The sequence below is a fragment of the Ovis aries genome, chromosome 26, assembly GCF_016772045.2.
Source record: "Ovis aries strain OAR_USU_Benz2616 breed Rambouillet chromosome 26, ARS-UI_Ramb_v3.0, whole genome shotgun sequence".
NCBI lineage: Eukaryota > Metazoa > Chordata > Mammalia > Artiodactyla > Bovidae > Ovis > Ovis aries.
Window position 1 is genome coordinate 13,297,540 of NC_056079.1, and position 20,276 is coordinate 13,317,815.

Sequence of the window (20,276 nt, forward strand, 5' to 3'; positions counted from 1 at the left end):
TCAAACCCACTCCTCCTGCGGCTCCTGCATTGACAGGCAGATTCTTTATGCTGAGCCACCTGGGAAGCCCTTTTCTGTTCAGTAGGAAGGCTAGTTAGCTTCAGAGCTCACTCTGTATCCCAGCCGTCCTAACCCTCAGCTTGGAGTTCTTCCTGGATGACCTTATTCATTTACTGTACAGATTTATCTCCCAGTCTTAAGCTGTAAACTTTCAGAAGGTATCATGACTTGCTACTTTTTTGGTATATACTTTTGCTATATTCATCTCTACATTTTAGTCCTGTGTTTTTCTTTTTCTTTAAAGATTTAAAACACAGTAGCAGAAACAGTAAAGAACAAAACAGAAATGCAGCCTGGACGCTTAGCACGCGGGTGGTGCTGGGCTTCGACACGTGCGGTTGGATGGAAGAGTCACCTGTGCCTTTGTTCTGGTCTGTTCCAGGTTGACCAAGCCCCTGTCGTTTGCTGACTGTGTTGGCGATGAACTGCCGTGGGGATGGGAAGCCGGGTTCGACCCTCAGATTGGTGTCTACTACATCGATCACATAAACAGTGAGTTTTTCCTTTTCAGTACAAACAAGCATGTCAGACAAGTAATCCCCCCAAACCTAGAGTCATACAGGAGAGCAAACACTCTGCAGAAGGCATTTCTGTATTTCAAACCCTCACTTTAACAGAAATGTCCATTTTGGAAGTTTTGTTGGGCTTCTGAGGGCAGAGAGGAAGAGAGGAGTCTGTCTGTCTGTCTGTCTGTCTGTCTGTCTGGAAGGGCACCAGACCCTCCCCTTGCAAGTCCCTCCCCCATTCCGAGTGGCACGCCCCATGCAGGTATGTCCACAGCACCAGCTACTCACTCATTGTACTGCCCGCACGTTATCTGTTTGCAGGTTTTTTCTCCCTCAATTGTGAGCTTCTTGTGGACAGTGACTGTCCACAGTGACAGCTTTACTTCCCCACCTCTGGGTGCCTCGCATGGTGATAAATTCTTCCATGTGAGACCAATGAAGAGCTTTGCTGTGTGACGCACAGATTAAAAACCTCTCTGATGGATTTTAAAGAAATTAAAGTGCATTTCGGTTCTAAATTATGCTTGAGAAATGTTCTAAATGTTTAAAAACTTGATGATCAGAATATAAATTTTTAGGTCTCCCATTTTTCTTTGGTACGGTAATAGGATCCCAGTGGCCTGGAGGATTTACTGTGCCCCGAAGTGCCCCAGTTACCCACAGCAAGTAGTCTTCCCACTAAAAAGGCTCTGATCCGTTATCTCATTAATCTTAAAGACATTCCTGTGAAGTGGTTTTGGGAGGAAGTTGCATATTCTTCTCTTAGCAGCTGGTCTGCACGTATGTTATGTCTTGATATTGTTTGGTTTCAGCATTATTTTCTTTCTTTCTCTTTTTTTTTCAGGAAAAAATTAGAGAGTGTTTGGCTGTTCAATACTATTTCTATGTCACACTATTAAATTATTAGAAGTAAAAGTTTTGACGTTGACAATGTTGTTACTTTAGGCCCTAAGTGTCTGCAATAGAATTCACCTTTCGGTGGCTATGCGTGTGGAGTCAGGGTTCTGTATAGATACTGATGGGGGTGTTTGTAACTAACTATTCGTTAGTTAGTTAGTTAGTTAAATTGCTCAGTCGTGTCCAACTCTTTGCGACCCAGCGGACTATAGCCTACCAGGATCCTCAGTCCATGGGATTTTCCAGGCAAGAATACTGGAATGGGTTGCCATTTATAGAAGGTAATTATGAAGTACTATCTGTAAGGTTTTGATAGTATCACTGCAATCAGAAGTAAATCACTTTTTGATAGAGTCAGAGTTGCACCTTAACTCTTTTGTCTTTTAGTAATTAAGGTCCATTTACATATAAAAATGCACAAATTTTAAGCATGTTATTTCAGTGAATTTTGGCAAATATATATTCCTTTGCAGCTGCTTCTCAATCAAGATACATAATTTTTCCCTCTGTGTTTTCAGACTTGCTCCCGTAGCCTTCTCAGACCCTTGATACTTTGTGCCGTTCCCTTTAAAAAAATATTTAAAAATTTTAAAAATATTTTTCATAGAAGCAATACATGTGCTGAGGAGAGAAGTATAAACTATAGGTTAAAAGAAAAGGAAGAAAACTCAGAAATAACCAGATACTCTAAACCTTTCAGTGTGTCTGTCCAGACCTTTTCATGTTCACACACACACACACACACACACCATTTTCAATATATTTTTTACATCAAGTGGAACTATATCACATAGTTTTATAAACTGCTTTTTTTAAACTTAATATATAATCTTTCATCCAAAAAATTTTCTGCGTATCATATCAACTCTTTTGATAAGAGAACCTCACATTTCTCTCAGGTGATCTTCCTAAAATATAACTAAGATCCTTTCATGCCCTTACTCAGAACCTTCCTGCCACACACTGTTGCTTACAGAATGAGTTTTGTATTTCTCAACGCGACATTCAAGAAACCACAGCTCGTCCCTCTTGAGGTCTTGGGGAAGAAGTGAGAGAGCAGGGCCTTAGATTCTAGTCCCACCATCGCCAGTAGATCAAAGGAGACCAAGTAAAGCACCACAGCCATTCTGAGCGGCGTGCCTGCAGCTCCCGAGAGAAGGTGCTTTAAGCTGATGCCCAAAGGATGAGTGAGTTAACCAGGGCTGGGGAATGAGGGGATGGGGTACAGTTTGGGGGCTGGAAGGAGAAACTGCCTGCAGAAGGAAGCCCCATAAGTAAAGCCAGAGGTCTGAAGAGGCCACAGGAAGCAGGACTTAATGAAAGAAGGAAGAGAAAGTCAGTGATCAGAGGCTGGTGTGAACGAGGCTGGGAGAACGGCTGGAGCGCCAGACAGGGGTTGGTGCTCGAAGGGCCTCTTGTCTCAGACCTTTCAAAGCCCTGCTTAATCACTGCCGATTCCACGGGACCTGACGTTTTCAGCTGGAAGAGGCCCCCCGTCTCTGGGCTCCGTGGCACTCACCCTTGCTCTCTTCGGGCGCTCACCATTTTCTACCGTACAGAATGCTTGCTGTCGCCTTATGGCTCTAATTCCTGTGTCATGGCCTGTCCTGAGTCTTGCAATCTCTTTGGCAGGAGGGATCACGCCCGAGCATCTTGTTTTCTCTAGTCATGCCGTAGATGCTCAACTGTCCATAGAAATAACACACCATAACAGGTAAACGTAGCAGAGAATTTCTAAAATGGGAGAAAAGGAGAGTCGCTCATATTCACTTGATTCATTCTTCCTGAGCACAGCAGAGAGAGTAGAAATGTGCGTTAGAGACAGAAGTAATATTCCTTTGAAGAGTTTAATGTTATCTTCCCTGATAAGTTCTTGTAGCTCACAGTGTGTTTGCTATCTATAAATTTCCCCATCTGTAAAACTGATGAAATGTGAATTCCCTTGAGGTGTGTGATGTCTTAACAGTATGTGATATATTACTTCTCTTATATAGTAGACAACATGCAAATTATATTGCATTATAATACAGTGATCTCCTAAGGCCACCAGGTCTTAAAAAAAAAAAAAAAAAACACGTTTGTGTAATATACTTTTTTTGAGTATTTACATTTAATAAATATTCTTCACTGATCTATTCAGCAAACATAAGTGATGGAGATAAAGCCCAGTCCTACTTTATGAAGCCTTCTTTAAAGTGCCTCTGGGAACCCACGTTTGTAGTTCCTATTTGAATGGGACGGCATATCAGAAATGTCAGTGGTGCCTGCCGAAGCTAGTAGCATCGCTATTTAAACCAGTTGACTGGAGTATTTCAGCTAGTCTATCCAAAACAAATGCTGACAGTTTATTATTATGGTTATTACCATTGTACTTTACTCACTTAAGTGTGCATCAGTGTTACTTTCAGTGCTTTGTGGTAATTTAGCTGTTGACAAGCATTTTATTGAAAAGTATGCCCATTCGCCAATATATAGGGAGATACGATTCGGTAAAACCTCGAAAGATATTGAGAGAGAACTGGGAATACATATCTTACTACAGCTTTTATAACTTACAAGCATTTCAGGTTTTTCATTTACACGTTCAATTTATGTCAACTCTTTATTTGGTTAGTTTCCTAGTTATTTACCTCACTGCAACAAGTTACCCCCAAACTTGTGACTTAAAGTCCGTTTATCTCATCGTTTCTGTGGGCAATGAATCCAGGCAAGGCTGGGCGGGGTCGGTCCTCTGGCTCCAGGGCTCTCTCCAGCTGACCTCAAGGTGTGAGCCGGGCTGCATGACCGGAGGGACTATGCTTCTGCGCTCACGTGTGTGGCTGTCAGAACAATTCAGTTTCTTGTCAGCTGCCAGCTGATGGCCCCCTCCTCATTCCTTGCGTGTGTGTGTGTGTGTGTGTGTGTGTGCGCACACGCATGCTCAGTCATGCGGTCATGTCCAACGCTTGGCGACCCCATGGACTGTAGCCTGCCAAGCTCCTCTGTCCATGGAATTTTTCTAGGCAAGAATACCAGAGTGGGTTGCCATTTCCTTCTCCAGAACATCTTCCCAACCCAGGGATTGAACCCACGTCTCTTGTATCTCCTGCACTGGCAGGCGGGTTCTCTACCACTAGCGCCAGGTGGAAAGCCTGCTATGTCCATAGTGTGAAAGTGGAAGTGTTAGCTGGTCAGTCATGTTCAACTCTTTGCAACCCCGTGGACTCTAGCCCTCCAAACTCCTCTGTCCATGGGATTCTCCAGGCAAGAATACTAGAGTGAGTTGCCAATCCTTTCTCCAGGGGATCTTTGCAACCCAGGGATCAAACCCAGGTCTCCTGCACTGTAGGGAGATTCTTTACCATCTGAGCCACCAGAAGAGCCCGCTGTGTCCATAGGACGGCTTTTAATTTGGAAGTTGGCTTCATTAGATTGAAAAAGCCAGGAAGAGCCAGGCAGAGAGAGCAAGACGGTGGTTGCAGCCCCTGTAACCCAGCCTCCAGAGACACCCCGTCTTCATCCATGTGCTCTGTTTGAAGCCTGTCACTTGGTCTAAGTGCTGAATACCCTCAGAGGCTTGCACACTAAGAGGTAAGGATAATCCTGGGTCATCCAGAGTGAAGACCATACATTTCTGTGTGTTAGAGGATGAATTCTCTCTACTTTCAGACAGTTTGCATTCATACTTTTCAAAATACTGGAATTGAATGTAAATATTGGACATTTACATGGCCATAGACCTTGAGTTATAAGGAATGTTAGAAATAGAGATGTTTGGGCTCTTACTGGCTGACCTCTGTCTACGACTTGGGCTTTTATTGTGGTTTCCTCTGGGAGGGGTGCAGGAGGCAGGTTTCAGCAAGTTTAAGATGAGATATTTCAAATAATTTCATAATTCCACGCAGGATGCAGTGGGTGAGCTGTCGCAGAGCAGAGGCTCTCAGCTGCAGCTGCTCCCGGGAATCGCTGGAGGAGCTTATAAACCTGCCATTGCCTGGGTTCCACCCACAGACACTCCGATTGGTCCGGGATTTCTTTTAGAGCCCTCCAGGTGATGCCCGTGTGCAGAAGTGCAGGACCCAGGACAGTCCCGTGGGCTATTCTCCTGAAGCGGGACACCGGGGTTTGGTCTTTTTGCTTGTTTTAAAATTTCTGATCCACTGTGGACTGATTGGTATTTTCATAAAAGAACAATCACCATGAATTAGAAAAGTTGAAAAAAATTTAAAATGCAAGCCCCAGTATTATTAGAGTCAACAGGTACACAGTAACTGTATGAAATTGCTGTAAGATTTCAAAATGCTTACTCTCGACGCCTGTACGTATTGTCACAGACACATAACAGAGCTCATGGACCGGTGCGGGTCTGCATCCCAGACCTTGAGGGATGTAGATGTAAAGGGCAGCCTGGTAAGAGTCCTGTGTTAAGTGCACGGAAGCGTAGGGAGTATATTGGCTTCAGATTACACAGGGCCACAAGTAGCGTGGCTTCTATTCTGAAGGTGTTGAGGAGCCAGAGGGTTCTGGGAAGGGCTGACCCAGGCATAACCATGTCACTGTGCTTACTTTGACATTGTATATGATATATTTGCAGTGTGAATAAATTGATGACGAGGACAGAAAGAGGTCAGAGTGGCGATGGACTGGGTAAAATAAAGCAAAAACTGTAACGTTTCTGGAGACGTCACTTCATAATACTAACTACTTGAAGGAGATAAAAATTAAAGACGGCTACTCTTCTCTTTTTTTTTTTTTTGGCTGTGCCTCTCAGTTGCAGCATGTGGAGTCTATTTTCCTGACCAGGGACTGAAGCTAGGTCCTCTGTATTGAGCACGCAAAGTCTTAGCCACTACTTAGAGCACAGAGAGCACCAGGGAAGTCCCAGCTACCTCTTTTTTAAATTCTGAAAAATAACCCACCTGATTTATTTCCAGAAACTACACAGATCGAAGATCCGCGGAAACAATGGCGGGGGGAGCAGGAGAAGATGCTCAAGGACTACCTGTCGGTGGCGCAGGACGCCCTGCGGACGCAGCGGGAGCTGTACCACGTGAAGGAGCAGAGGCTGGCCCTGGCCCTGGACGAATACGTCCGCTTGAATGATGCCTACAAGGAGAAGTCCAGCTCTCGCACCAGCTGTAAGTACAGCGTGGCTGTTCAGACCTGAGAAGTGGGCACCGACCTGCAGGTGACGGGAGGCCACTGGGTGTCTGTGGGACGGCGCTCTGGGTCCTGTCCCTTCTTGGGCAGGAGGAGCCCCTCAGCCCCGTTTCAGATAAAGGTCTCCTCGCTGAGGGATTGACGTTTACCTTTTCAGATCAGGGTAAATAATCTGGCCCTTGTGCTGCTCTTGTACGTTGTTTTTAGTGGGACTAAACTGAAACTGGAGCGGTTATTAGCACAGACGAAGTTTCTGTTGACCACCTGAGTTGACCGATCTCTCTCTCATCTCAGAGGCTGGGCTTTTGTAAAGCAAGCAGCCGTGATGGGCTCAGACATCCCACTTAAGTGACAAGTTTCTGGGTAACACAAAGCGCAGTTAAGCTGTATCTGCAATAAGCTCCTCTAAGATTTTATCCATAGATATAAAATCCACAGGAAACTGAGGCACTGGGGTCTTGATAACGTTCCTTTTTATTGAAAAAAATGATGAAGGTTTGAAGATGACTTTTTATATCTAGGTGTCTGATGAATGACAATAAAGGAGTTGTAAAGTTAAGTAAGTATCCCAGAAGCATGTAAATCCTGTCGTTTTTAGCGTTTGTAATTTCTAAGTTGACAGCTAGTTACGCAACTTGTACAAGTTACTTTTTTTTTTTCCCCCTCTCTTCTCCCTTTGAAAGTATTCTCAGGCTCTTCATCCAGTACTAAATATGACCCTGATATCTTAAAAGCTGAGATCTCCACTACACGATTAAGGGTAAGATTTTTTTTTTTTTTTACTGTGGTTTTATTAATATGCTGAACATATGCAGAGAATCTGGAAGGGGCCTCTGTGGTCATCTGCCATCTCAATTCAGTGAAGGAACCGTTCCACTTATCCTCAATGGATGGTCTTTCTACTTTTGTTGAAACACGTTTGTGAGATTGTTCTTATTAATGTGACAGACTGTGTTCCATTTCTGGGCAGTTTTATTGTTTGCAGTTAGTATATAGAATCAAACTCTGAGTCTAAAAAACTTCAATTTTCCTTATTGTGCTGAAAGTACACGTCCAAAGTGGAGCTTAGTTGCTTTTTCATCAGACGGCCCAATCTATCAAGGTGTTCACAGTTCACATTACCAAATCACTTCTTTTTCTAGGTCAGACTTTACTGGTGCCTCACACTTCCTTATGGGTTGTTTGCTGATCTTTACCCTAAATCTTTCTGACCACACGGCTGTTAAGGTCACAGCTTGTTTATCCTTGAGTTTTGGAGTCTTAAAGACTGCTCACCAAGTAAATAAACTCATTCAACCCTTGCATAGGTCATGAAAGAGATTATTGCCGTGACCCCAGAAGCCCCCATGGTATTCCCTTGTCGCCCTTGTCCTTCTCCCTAAAGGTGACACTAGTGACCTTTATTGACAATGCTGTAAATCAGTTTCCTGCCTGCTTTGAACTTTGTGAAACTGAACTGCTACCACATGGATTACTGATGGCTTCTTTTGTTCAACATTTCTTCTGTATTTTTAAAAATTTATTATTATTATTTTAATTTATTTTGCCTGTGTTGGGTTTTAGCTGAACCACAGGGTCTCTTACTTGCCGAATGTGGAATCCAGTTCCCTGACCAGGGGTCGAACCCACTGCTCCCTGCATTGGGAGCTTGGAGTCTCAACCACTGGACCCTTGTTCAACATTCTGAGATTCATCCACATACACTTTTATTGCGTGTAAACCATCCCACCTTTGTGTAGATACCACGAATCCTTCATTTCTTCTACTATTGATGTACATTAGAGTTTACACAAATTGCTAGTAATTAATAACTTGCATCTTACTGTGTGTGTCTGTTACACATGCCTTTGGGTTCACAGATGTACGCGTTTTTGTTGGTTATGCAACTAGGAGTGGAATTGCTGTGTTAAAATACACTCGAGCAGATACTCACACACAGTTTCCGGCCTCGTTAGTCAATCAGTGCAAAATATTTCCTGATTTCTTTATGATTTCTCATCAGAGTGTTCTGCTTAGTTTTTAAACAGTTTGGGATTTTCTTATCCTTTATTCAGCTTAATTCCACCACACGTTTTCAATTCTAAAATTTGTTTATTTTTTGTTTTTAGTTACTTGCCCAAATTCTGCACATCAATGTAATAATTTTTTGAACAAAATAATCACAGTTATTCTAAAATTCCATGTCTTGATTAGTATAATATCTAAAACTTCTTATGTGTTGAATTCCTCGGTCTGGTCTGGGTTTTTTTCTCTGGATTTTTGGTCAGTATTTGACCTCTCAACAGCTGCTTGCTTTTAATTAAGAGCCATATATTATGTATGAAAGAGAATAAAGATAATTTAAGGTTTGGGATGATCTTGTTATCCTTCAAAGAGGATTTACTTTTGCTTCTTAGAGGAAGTTAGTTCAGGGGCAGATAACTTCCATTCAGTCAGGGTTTGAGTTTTCTGAATTCTGGGCTTCATTCTTCTTCTTCTTTTAACTTTTTCACCACACCCGTGGCATAAGGGGAATTTGTGACCCGACTGGGAATCGAACCCACAGGGAAGTCTTTGGGCTTCATTCATTTTCCTCAGAATGGGTCTATTTCCCAAGCACCCTTTCTCTTAGGTCAAAGGTCTCCAGAATCCCAGTGGAATTCCTGGGCTGTTTCCTGAGGAAGCAGGCTGATTGAGGCTGGAGCCCTCGGCTCTGAGGAACAGCCAGTGCTTCTCTGCGTGTCAGGCTCCCGGTCGCTGCATTTTCCCAGCTTTTCACTTTCTCGATCACGTACGCAGATGCCTCAGAAGGAGAACTGATGCCAAGTTTGGATCTTGCCTATGAGGCCTCTCTTATCATTTGGCTCTTTAACAGAAGTTCTTGCTGTCTTGGTAATTCTCCAGTGTGTGCAAATAGATGTTTGTTTGTTTAACCTCACAACTTTTCTATTTGTTCTCAGAAAACGTATGAAGAAAGTCCATCTATACTTTCTGGAAGCAAACCTCTTTGGTGTGGACTTTTGGGTGTAATTTATGAAGTCACTGTTGGAAGTTTTCGTTTCTGCCACAAACAGCCCTTTGCCCTGTCCACCCGCCTTCATTTCTCTGTCTGTTCCTCCAGGAGCTCATGAGCGGTTTGTGGGACACCTCGTTGCTGCGTCTCTGTGTCTTGTCTGTACATTTCTATAATCTCTCAGGCAGACATCTTTTCTAAAAAAAGGCTGGGGTGGGACGACGGGTGAAGGTATGTTGTCAAAACTTACCCTTGCTAAACTTCAGTACTCCCTGGACCTGTGCCCATCTCTGACGTCACTACGTATTATTGCTTCCCCTTTAAAATGTTAACTATTCTTCACAGTTCTTTTCTTTGAACATAAATGCAGTACCTCATATTGTATATGGAATACCTTAACAGGCTATGGTAGTCTGCCTCTTTAAATCCCATTTCAGAAAAGATGCAAACTAAGAGGGGGTTATTTAAAACAAAAGCAGGGCTTCCCTCGTGGCTCAGTGGTAGAGAGTCCATCGGCCAACGCACGATATGTGGGTTTGATCCCTGTTCCGGGAAGAGCCCATAATGCCTCGGGGCAGCAAGCCGCTGTGCTGCGGCTGTGGAGCCTGTAGCGCCGGGAGCCGAAAACTGCTGCGCGCGCATGCCCTGGAGCCTGTGCCCCACAGCGAGAGAAGCCGCTGCAAGGAGACGCCCTCACAACCAGAGAGTAGCCCCCCTCGCCGCCACTAGAGAAAAGCCTGCACAGCAAAAGCCCAGCACAGCCGAAATAAATAAAATTATTCAAAAAAGAATAAACGAGAGCATACAGGTTGCCTCACACCAATAGCCGCCGGAGGAAACGGAGCCCTGTGTAACTGGGAGAGATCCCAGTAGACCCCACGGAGTCCCGTCCCCCAGACCCATCACCTGATGCCGCAGAACCCCTCCGATAAAGCTTATTTTGCGGCAGGTTTAATGCACGCTTAGGAGCCTGTGTTCACCTGTGTGTCATCGCTGTGGGATGACAGAGTGAGTCGGGAGGAGTGCCCTTCTCGACAAGGCGCTCCCCTCAAGAAGGGGGAGGAAGAATTCACGAGTAACTGGAGTGAAAGATGAGAGCCTCTCTTCCATTAAGGAGGAGGTGCTTGTCCAACACTTCCTGTCAGTGAAAATGCCTTTTAATAGGAATGCTTCCACAGCACATGGGCCCTCATGGCCCACATTCTCTTGTGATGCTTTTAGCCATATCATGGTTTGAACGTGGCAAGGCAGATGGTGCCCTCTCTCTGCCACGCAGGCGTGTTCTGGCGAGGTAGCTCTTTGAGAATGCCCAAGAGGCAATGGCACTCCACTCCAGTACTCTTCCCTGGAAAATCCCATGGGCGGAGGAGCCTGGAAGGCTGCAGTCCATGGGGTCGCTGAGGTCGGACATGACTGAGCGACTTCACTTTCACTTTTCACTTTCATGCATTGGAGAAGGAAACGGCAACCCACTCCAGTTTTCTTGCCTGGAGAATCCCAGGGATGGCGGAGCCTGGTATGCTGCCGTCTATGGGGTCGCACAGAGTCGGACACGACTGAAGTGACTTAGCAGCAGTAGCAGCAGGTGTTCTGAAGTGCCTGGATAGCTTGAGCCGAGTTTCCTGGATTTTGACAACCTAGCTTTTCTTGGCTTACCTATCCCAGAGAAGTCCTTGCATGTACCCATCCCTTTCACAAAGTAATGCCACAGAAATTGTGCAGTCGCTCAGTCGTGTCTGACTCTTTCTGATGCCATGGACAGCAGCACACCAGGCTTCTCTGTCCTCCACTATCTCTTAGAGTTTGTTCAAACTCATGTTCATAGAGTCGGTGATGCCATCCAACCATCTCATCCTCTGTCGTCCCCTTCTCCTGCCTTCACTCTTTCCCAGCATCAGAGTCTTTTCCAATGAGTTGGCTCTTGACTTTGGGTGGCCAAAGTATTGGAGCTTCAGCTTCAGCTTCCTGAATGCTTCAGCATTCAGGATTGATTTCTTTCAGGATTGATTGGTTTGATCTCTTTGCAGTTCAGGGGACTCACAAAAATAATAACTCAAGAATTAGCTAGCTCCTCATTGCTTTGGTGTCTTATAGGACCTGTCTCCATTTTGGGTTCTAGTAACAGTTTTTCGTACAAAGTCTAGCACTGGTTTCATACTGCATTGTTTTAATGTAACAATATTAGCAGGTGTGCTTTATTTCTTTTTATTGAATTAGAGCAAGTGGGTCAAGTATTTGGGGACCAGGTACATAGGAGCCTCAGTCTAAAACATCTGCTGTATATTATGTTATGGTCGTAGGTGTTGGTGATCACCAGGCTTTAGTTTCCTCCTCAGGCTAATGGGATGGCAGTCCTTCCTGGCGTCTAGTTGTTGAAAAGGTGAAATGAATAAATTAAGCTCTTTAATAATATACTCATCATTTTTAGAGATTCAGTTCAGTTCAGTTCAGTTCAGCCGCTCAGTTGTGTCCGACTCTTTGCGACCTCATGAATCACAGCACACCAGGCCTCCCTGTCCATCACCAACTCCCGGAGTTCACTCAGACTCATGTCCATCGAGTCAGTGATGCCATCCAGCCATCTCATCCTCTGTCGTCCCCTTCTCCTCCTGTCCCCAATCCCTCCCAGCATCAGAGTCTTTTCCAATGAGTCAACTCTTCGCATGAGGTGGCCAAAGTACTGGAGTTTCAGCTTCAGCATCATTCTTTCCAAAGAAATCCCAGGGCTGATCTCCTTCAGAATGGACTGGTTGGATCTCCTTGCAGTCCAAGGTACTCTCAAGAGTCTTCTCCAACACCACAGTTCAAAAGCATCAGTTCTTTGGCACTCAGCCTTCTTCACAGTCCAACTCTCATATCCATACATGACCACAGGAAAAACCATAGCCTTGACTAGACAGACCTTAGTCGACAAAGTAATGTCTCTGCTTTTGAATATGCTATCTAGGTTGACCATAACTTTCCTTCCAAGGAGTAAGCGTCTTTTAATTTCATGGCTGCAATCACCATCTGCAGTGATTTTGGAGCTCCAAAAAATAAAGTCTGCCATTGTTTCCACTGTTTCCCCATCTATTTCCCATGAAGTGATGGGACCAGATGCCATGATCTTAGTTTTCTGAATGTTGAGCTTTAGGCCAACTTTTTCACTCTCCTCTTTCACTTTCATCAAGAGGCTTTTGAGTTCCTCTTCACTTTCTGCCATAAGGGTGGTGTCATCTGCATATCTGAGGTTATTGATATTTCTCCCGGCAATCTTGATTCCAGCTTGTGTTTCTTCCAGTACAGCGTTTCTCCTGATGTACTCTGCATATAAGTTAAATAAGCAGGGTGACAATATACAACCTTGATATGCTCCTTTTCCTATTTGGAACCAGTCTGTTGTTCCATGTCCAGTTCTAACTGTTGCTTCCTGACCTGCATACAGATTTCTTAAGAGGCAGGTCAGGTGGTCTGTATTCCCATCTCTTTAAGAATTTTCCAGAGTTTGTTGTGATCCACACAGTCAAAGGCTTTGGCATAGTCAGTAAAGCAGAAATAGATGTTTTTCTGGAACTCTCTTGCTTTTTCCATAATCCAGCAGATGTTGGCAATTTGATCTCTGGTTCCTCTGCCTTTTCTAAAACCAACTTGGACATCAGGAAGTTCACAGTTCACGTGTTGCTGAAGCCTGGCTTGGAGAATTTTGAGCATTACTTTACTAGCATGCGAGATGAGTGCAATTGTGCGGTAGTTTGAGCATTCTTTGGCATTGCCTTTCTTTGGAATTGGAATGAAAACTGACCTTTTCCAGTCCTGGGGCCACAGCTGAGTTTTGCAAATTTGCTGGCATATTGAGTGCAGCACTTTCACAGCATCATCTTTCAGGATTTGAAAGAGTTCCACTGGAATTCCATCACCTCCACTAGCTTTGTTCGTAGTGATGCTTTCCAAGGCCCACTTGACTTGTTCAAGTTTTTGAAAAAGAAAAAAACAAAAAAACACCTTTTTTTTAAGATGAGGAATGTGAAAAATTTATACCAAAATTTATTATTTCATTTGTTAATTATAGATACTTACAAAGCCAAAATTCATCATTTCATTTGTTCATTATGGATACTTATGATAGGAGAATATCTTACATAAACTAAACCTTCAACTAAACTGATATTTTAAAAAGTTCATAGCAAAAATTACAAATAAGTGGGATTTGGTAAAAACTTGATGCAGGAAAATTTTGGTGAATTTTGACTGCTTTTACTGATTGTTTATCAAACTGAAATACAATGTTGGAAGTGTAAAAGTGTAAATTTCTTTAGAAATACAGATGCAGTTGAGAAGTTTTTTTATTAACTTAGTTAATGTTTTAGATTATTTTTAGTCTTTATTGAATTTGGTACAGTATTGTTTCTGCTTTATGTTTTGGTGTATTGGCTGGGAGGCATCTCAGGTCCTCACCCAGCGATCTAACCTGCACCCCCTGCATTGGAAGGCAGAGTCTTAACCGCTGGACCACCAGGGAAGTCTCACATTCGAGACTTCCAGCATGTCACTACAGCATGTGCTCTATGAACCAACTTCTAGGTGTGTCAAAAAGGAAGCAAACGCTCCTTTGGTTAAATTATTTGCTCTCCATGCAAAATACATAGCTGGTTCCTGGGCACTGCTATTGATAACAGTGTGCTGTCTTTTGTTCTTAAATATATTTACTCATACGTTGTTAATATTAATTCACTTTGAATTATTTTTACCAATGGTGATGGACTCAGAAGAGCTATCCACAATCTCACCTATATGTAGTTGTGTCTATAGATTCTAAAAGAATAGTGGTTCACCGTAAGGGTTAGTTTGTAACTGTGAACAGAGTTAGCTCATGTGCTCGTCAAACAATGGCACTGTAACCAATGCTGTAACTAACCTACAAAAACCATAACTGTGTGCTTCAAATAGGAAGAAATATGCCTTCTGAGAATGTAAATTGCTACCAATAGGGATTGTCTCTTGACTAGACATGAGTGACGTCTTTATGCTTAGCTTATTTGTTAGGTTTTTATGTGGGCCATTTTGCTACAGGTCTAGTTTGTCTTTGCCGACAGAGGTCCATATAGTCAAAGCTATGGTTTTTCCTGTAGTCATGTACAGATGTGAGAGTTGGATCACAAAGAAGGCTGAGAGCTGAAGACCTGATGCTTTTGAATTATGGTGCTGGAGAAGACTCTTGAGAATCCCTTGGACAGTGAAGAGATCAAGCCAGTCATTCCTAAAGGAAATCAGTCCTGAATATTCACTGGAAGAACTGACGCTGAAGCTCCAATACTTTGGCCACCTGATGTGAAGAGCAGACTCATTGGAAAAGACCCTGATACTGGGAAAGATTGAGGGCAGGATGAAAAGGGGGCAACAGAGGATGAGATGGTTGGATGGCATCATTGAATCAATGGACATGAGTTTGAGCAAACTCCAGGATATAATGAAGGACAGGGGAGACTGGCGTGCTGCAGTCCCATGGGGTCTCAAAGAGTCGTACACGACTTACTGACTGAGCAACAAAGATTGTCTTTGATCTTACATATATTATCATACCACTGATAACTAAAACCTTTATAATTATAGTTTTCAAAAATTCTCCAGGGTTCTAGACCACTCTCTCTTGCTCAGTAGCAGAGTAACTTCAGTGGATTACTTATTCGCTTTAGTACTGAGATCCCTTACTTGTGAAATAAGCATTAAAACTGTATCTGTCTAATAGAGTAGTTGTGAGGATTGAGAGGACAGTGCCTGGAACACGTGAAGTGCCTAGAATGTTACCTCTCATCTTTGCCTCCAAGTAGAGTCCATGTTTTTTTTTAGAGAGTCCACATTATTTTCATCCATAATTTTTTAGTCCACATTTTTAGAAAAGGCAGAGGAACCAGAATCAAATTGCCAACATCCATTGGATCATGGAAAAAGCAAGAGAGTTCCAGAAAAACATCTATTTCTGCTTTATTGACTATGCCAAAGCCTTTGACTGTGTGGATCACAATAAACTCTGGAAAATTCTGAAAGAGATGGGAATACAGATCACCTGACCTGCCTTTTGAGAAATCTGTATGCAGGTCAGGAAGCAACAGTTAGAACTGGACATGGAACAACAGACTGGTTCCAAATAGGGAAAGGAGTACGTCAAGGCTGTATATTGTCACCCTGATAGTTTAACTTATATGCAGAGTACATCATGAGAAATGCTGGGCTTGATGAAGCACAAGCTGGAATCAAGAATGCCAGGAGAAACATCAATAGCCTCAGATATGCAGATGACACCACCCTTATGGCAGAAATTGAAGAGGAACTAAAGAGCCTCTTGATGAAAGTGAAAGTGGAGAGTGAAAAAGTTGGCTTAAAACTCAACATTCAGAAAACTAAGATCATGGCATCTGGTCCCATCACTTCATGGGAAATAGATGGGAAACAGTGGAAACAATGGCAGACTTTATTTTTTGGAGCTCCAAAATCACTGCAGATGGTGATTGCAGCCATGAAATTAAAAGACACTTGCTCCTTGGAAGAAAAGTTATGACCAACCTAGGCAGCATATTAAAAAGCAGAGACATTACTTGCCAAAAAAGGTTTGTCTAGTCAAGGCTATGGTTTTTCCAGCAGTCATGTATGGATGTGAGAGTTGGACTATAAAGAGGGCTGAGTGCCAGAGAATTGATGCTTCTGAACTGTGGTGTTGGAGAAGACTTTTGAGAGTCCCTTGGACTGCAAGGAGATCCAGCCAGTCAATCCTAAAGGAAATCAGTCCTGAATATTCACTGGAAGGACTGACACTGAGGCTGAAACTCCAATCCTTTGGCCACCTGATGCAAAGAGCTGACTCATTAGAAAAGACCCTCATGCTGGGAAAGATTTAAGGCGGTGGGAGAAGGGGACGACAGAGGTTGAGATGGTTGGATGACATTGCTGACTGAATGGACGTGAGTTTGAGTAAACTCTGCGAGTTGGTGATGGACAGGGACGCCTGGCGTGCTGCAATCCATGGGGTCGCAAAGAGTCGGACACGACTGAGCGACTGAACTGAACTGAACTGAGAGTCCTCATTGTGCTAAACGTGCCAGTCAGCACTAGCGTAACCCTTTGCTGTGACCTGAGGGTATTTGTTTTTATGTTCTGTGTCCTGCATTGAAACTGGGTTGGAGAATGAGAGTAGAAAACAGTGATAGCTAAAGACGTCAAATGGTTCTCTGAGAAGAAAAGGTATTGGACATTTAACAATCTAACTCTCTTTTTTAAAAAATACAATTGTATTCTAACATTTCCATTTGCAACTTTGACCTATATAAGAAATGGAAATGGGTTCTATTTTATTTTTCTTATTTATTTTTAAATCTTTCTGTTATTTATTTATTTGGCTGCACCAAGTCTTAGCTGCAGCATGCGGGAGTTTTTTCAGTTTCAGCATGTAGGATCTTTATTTGGCTGCATGTGGGATCTAGTTTCCTGACCAGGGATCAAACCCGCAACCCCTGCGTTGGGAGCAAGGAGTGTTAGCCCCTGGGCCACCTGGGAAGTCCCAAGACCAAACTCTTGAAAACCAGAAACAATCCCAAATAACATTGAGTTGGAAATAATACCTGTTTTCACTTATCATTATAATAGAATCAAATGTTTTCATCCTTAACAAAATAAAATGCACCTTGGTGTTAGGCAGCTGAGAATCACTCATGTAATCCGTTCAGAAGCCTCCCCAGGATAAAAGCAGTAGCTTCCAGCCAAGTGTAGGTAAAGTAAAGAATGGAGGAGAAAGGAAAGCACAGGTGCGTCAGTCTCCTCCATCATTGTCACCCAGCACACAATACAGCCTCACGTCACTTAAGCAGAGCAGAGTCTGAGTTGTCAGAAATTTATTTAAATTTTAAATGATCATTTAAAAAAAATTTTTTTTTTTTTGGACTGCTCTGAACCTTTGTTGCTGTGCATGGGCTTTCTCTAGTTGCAGTGAGCAGGAGCAACTCTTCTTGGCAGTGGCCTCTCGTTGCAGAGCACAGACTCTAGGCACACAGGTTTCAATAGTTGCAGCACGCAGGCTGGGTAGCTGTGGTGTACACTCCTAGTCGCTCCGTGACACGTGGGATCTTCTCGGACCAGGGGAGGAACGCATGTCTCCTGCATTGACTGGCAGATTCCCATCCACTGGAGCACCAGGGAAGTCCTTAAATGATCATTTTTGAAAGAAATTAGATGGGTGTGTCATCGAAGTCCAAATGATTTTCAAGTTTTATGTCTGTGAGAGACACTTTTAATTTGGTTGTTCCAAGAGGGCTCAATAGATAGATAGCATCATGCTTGTATCAACTGTGTTTCCAAAGGTGGACACAAGTTTCAGCCCAGCTAGTTGAGTTACTATTGATCTTTTGGATTTCTGCTGCTGCTGCTATTGTTCTTTTTAAGTGAAAATGCTGGTCTTCTTTGGTAGAAAACTGTTTGAGAGTGCTGTCAAAAGTAGAATCGCACGTGGACTGAACTGAGATTGTTGATGGCTCCTGATGTGGTCAGAGTCTGATGCTAAAACTGCAGTGTCTTCGCTGGACAGTGCGTGTGAGCTTGTTGCTCTGTGTGAATGTTAAAGCACCTTCAAGATCCTCCTCTCCCAGGCCAGCCCTCCTCCCCTGGCCAGGGAAATCCTCTCCTCCTTGGGGTCCAGGAGCATCATTTGTACCTCTCTGTGTAGTTAGGAATTGGGCCCTGCAACACAATGGTTTTAGTTTACTTTTATTGAAGTATAGTTGATTTGCAATGCTGTTCATCCCTCTTATACAGCAAAGTGATTCGGTTACACACGCACAGACATTTATGTTCTTCTAACACAATTATTTCTGTTTCCTTTTCCCTAATAAAATAGAAGTGCATTAGGGCTCAAACTGTTAAGCCTTCTGGTAAACCCAGCAGGTAAATTATGCAGCATCTACTGTATCCAAAATATTGGGCCTCACAGTCTAGAATCGTGAGTGTCATACCGCCCTCGTCCTCATCGTCTGAGTCCTCAGAGTGGCTCTTCTCCCTCTTGACATTTTTCCCTTCTGGTCCACAGTGCTCTCTGTTTCCCTGGCTTCTCTTGCCTCTGCCTCACCATGTCCTGTATCTCCTCCGCTCATGGATCTCTGAGCGCTGCAGACACCCGAGTTCTGTTTTTGAACTTTCGTCCCTTCTGCGCACACGCTCTCTCTAGATGATCTCACTTATGCGCATGCATGTAAAAACCACATCCTTATGTCAGTGACCCTCCCTTCTATATCTCTAGTCTGGACAGTTGCAATTGCTTCCGAAGTGCCGCGGGTATCAGAAAAATAATTGTCTTACCAGAAACCCTTGATCTTCCCCCCGGACAAATCCGGTCCCCCTCCCCATGAGAGCATCTTCATGTTTTGGAAGTGACCTCTGACGTGTGGCTTAGCTGGTAAAGAATCCACCTGCAATGCAGGAGACCCCCGTTCAATTCCTGTGTCGGGAAGATCTGCTGGAGATGGGATAGGCTACTCACTTCAGTATTCTTGGGCTTCCCTGGTGGCTCAGCTGGTAAAGAATCCGCCTGCAGTGTGGGAGAGCTGGGTTCAATCCCTGGGTCGGGAAGATCCCCTGGAGAAGGGAAAGGCTACCCAGGCTAGTAATCTGGCCTGGAGAATTCCATGGATTGTGTAGTCATGGGGTCTCAAAGAGTTGGATGCAACTGAGCTACTTTCCCTTTCCCTTTTGGCACATCTTCTCCCTTACCGCCCACCCTGGGGCCATCACCCCTCGCTGTGGGTCCCACCTCTGAAGCGTCCCCTGTAGCATGCCCGCCCACCTTGCAGATAGGACAGCCCCTTTGGGCCACTGTAGTCACCGCAGTGGCCTTCTGCAGCCATGGAGCAGCTCCTGCTCTACAATCCCACTGTGATTCTCATCGTTCTTGGGAGGAAATTTAGAGATCCTCAGCGTGGCTTCAGGTGCTGTATCAGCGGGCCTCCTTTTCCCATCCCACCTCCTGCCCCACACAGCACCTCTGTAACCCAGCAGTGGCAACATCTCTAAATCCCAGACACCTGCTGAGGTTGCCCTGGCCCCACGCAGCTTAGGGTGTATGCACAAGCTCCACCCAGCAGGGACCCTTCCATCAGTGAGGCCTATGGGCCTTCTGGCCAGGGAAGTCCCTCTGTCCCCATTTTATATCGTGAAGTATCCTGTGCTTTTCTTTTCAATCACCAATGGCAATTGGTAAGGTTTATTTCAATGGATGATTATTTGCTCACTGTCAGGCTCCCTCGTTGTTCTATTATACCCATAAAGGCAAAGATCAGATCTGTTGTGTTCACACTTTCAGACCCAGGGTCTGACACACTGTGGGGATTCAACACATATTTATGGAATGAGTAAACAGGAAATAAAAGTGCAAAACACATGGAATTACTATACAACAGAACGTGCTTAAAACTTCAGGCTGCAACTTACTATATGGAAATAAGCTTCTGACACCCATGAGAAGACCTTTAGTTTGTGACTGAACCAGGCTTGTACCATATCTCTGACCTGGAGGTTTTAGTATTCTTATTTCCAAAGATAATGGGGAAAAAATCATTGTTACCCGTTCGACAACAAATTATGTATTAACCCCATGGTGTTCACCTGGTGTCACTCTGCAAGTTTGGGGGTGCAGCCGAAGTGATTCCGCTTACTCTGCCATGGGG

At 43.9% G+C, this 20,276-nt stretch overlaps 1 protein-coding gene across 1 annotated transcript in view; it reads left to right on the top strand.

The window, feature by feature from the left end:
- Positions 1 to 20,276, top strand: part of WWC2 (WW and C2 domain containing 2) — a 148,066-nt gene that overhangs the window by 77,324 nt on the left and 50,466 nt on the right. Inside the window, exons 2-4 of the mRNA XM_027962647.2 lie at positions 443 to 552; positions 6,377 to 6,580; positions 7,286 to 7,362. Coding sequence (XP_027818448.1) covers positions 443 to 552; positions 6,377 to 6,580; positions 7,286 to 7,362 — 391 coding nt within the window. The remainder of the gene's footprint in view (positions 1 to 442; positions 553 to 6,376; positions 6,581 to 7,285; positions 7,363 to 20,276) is intronic.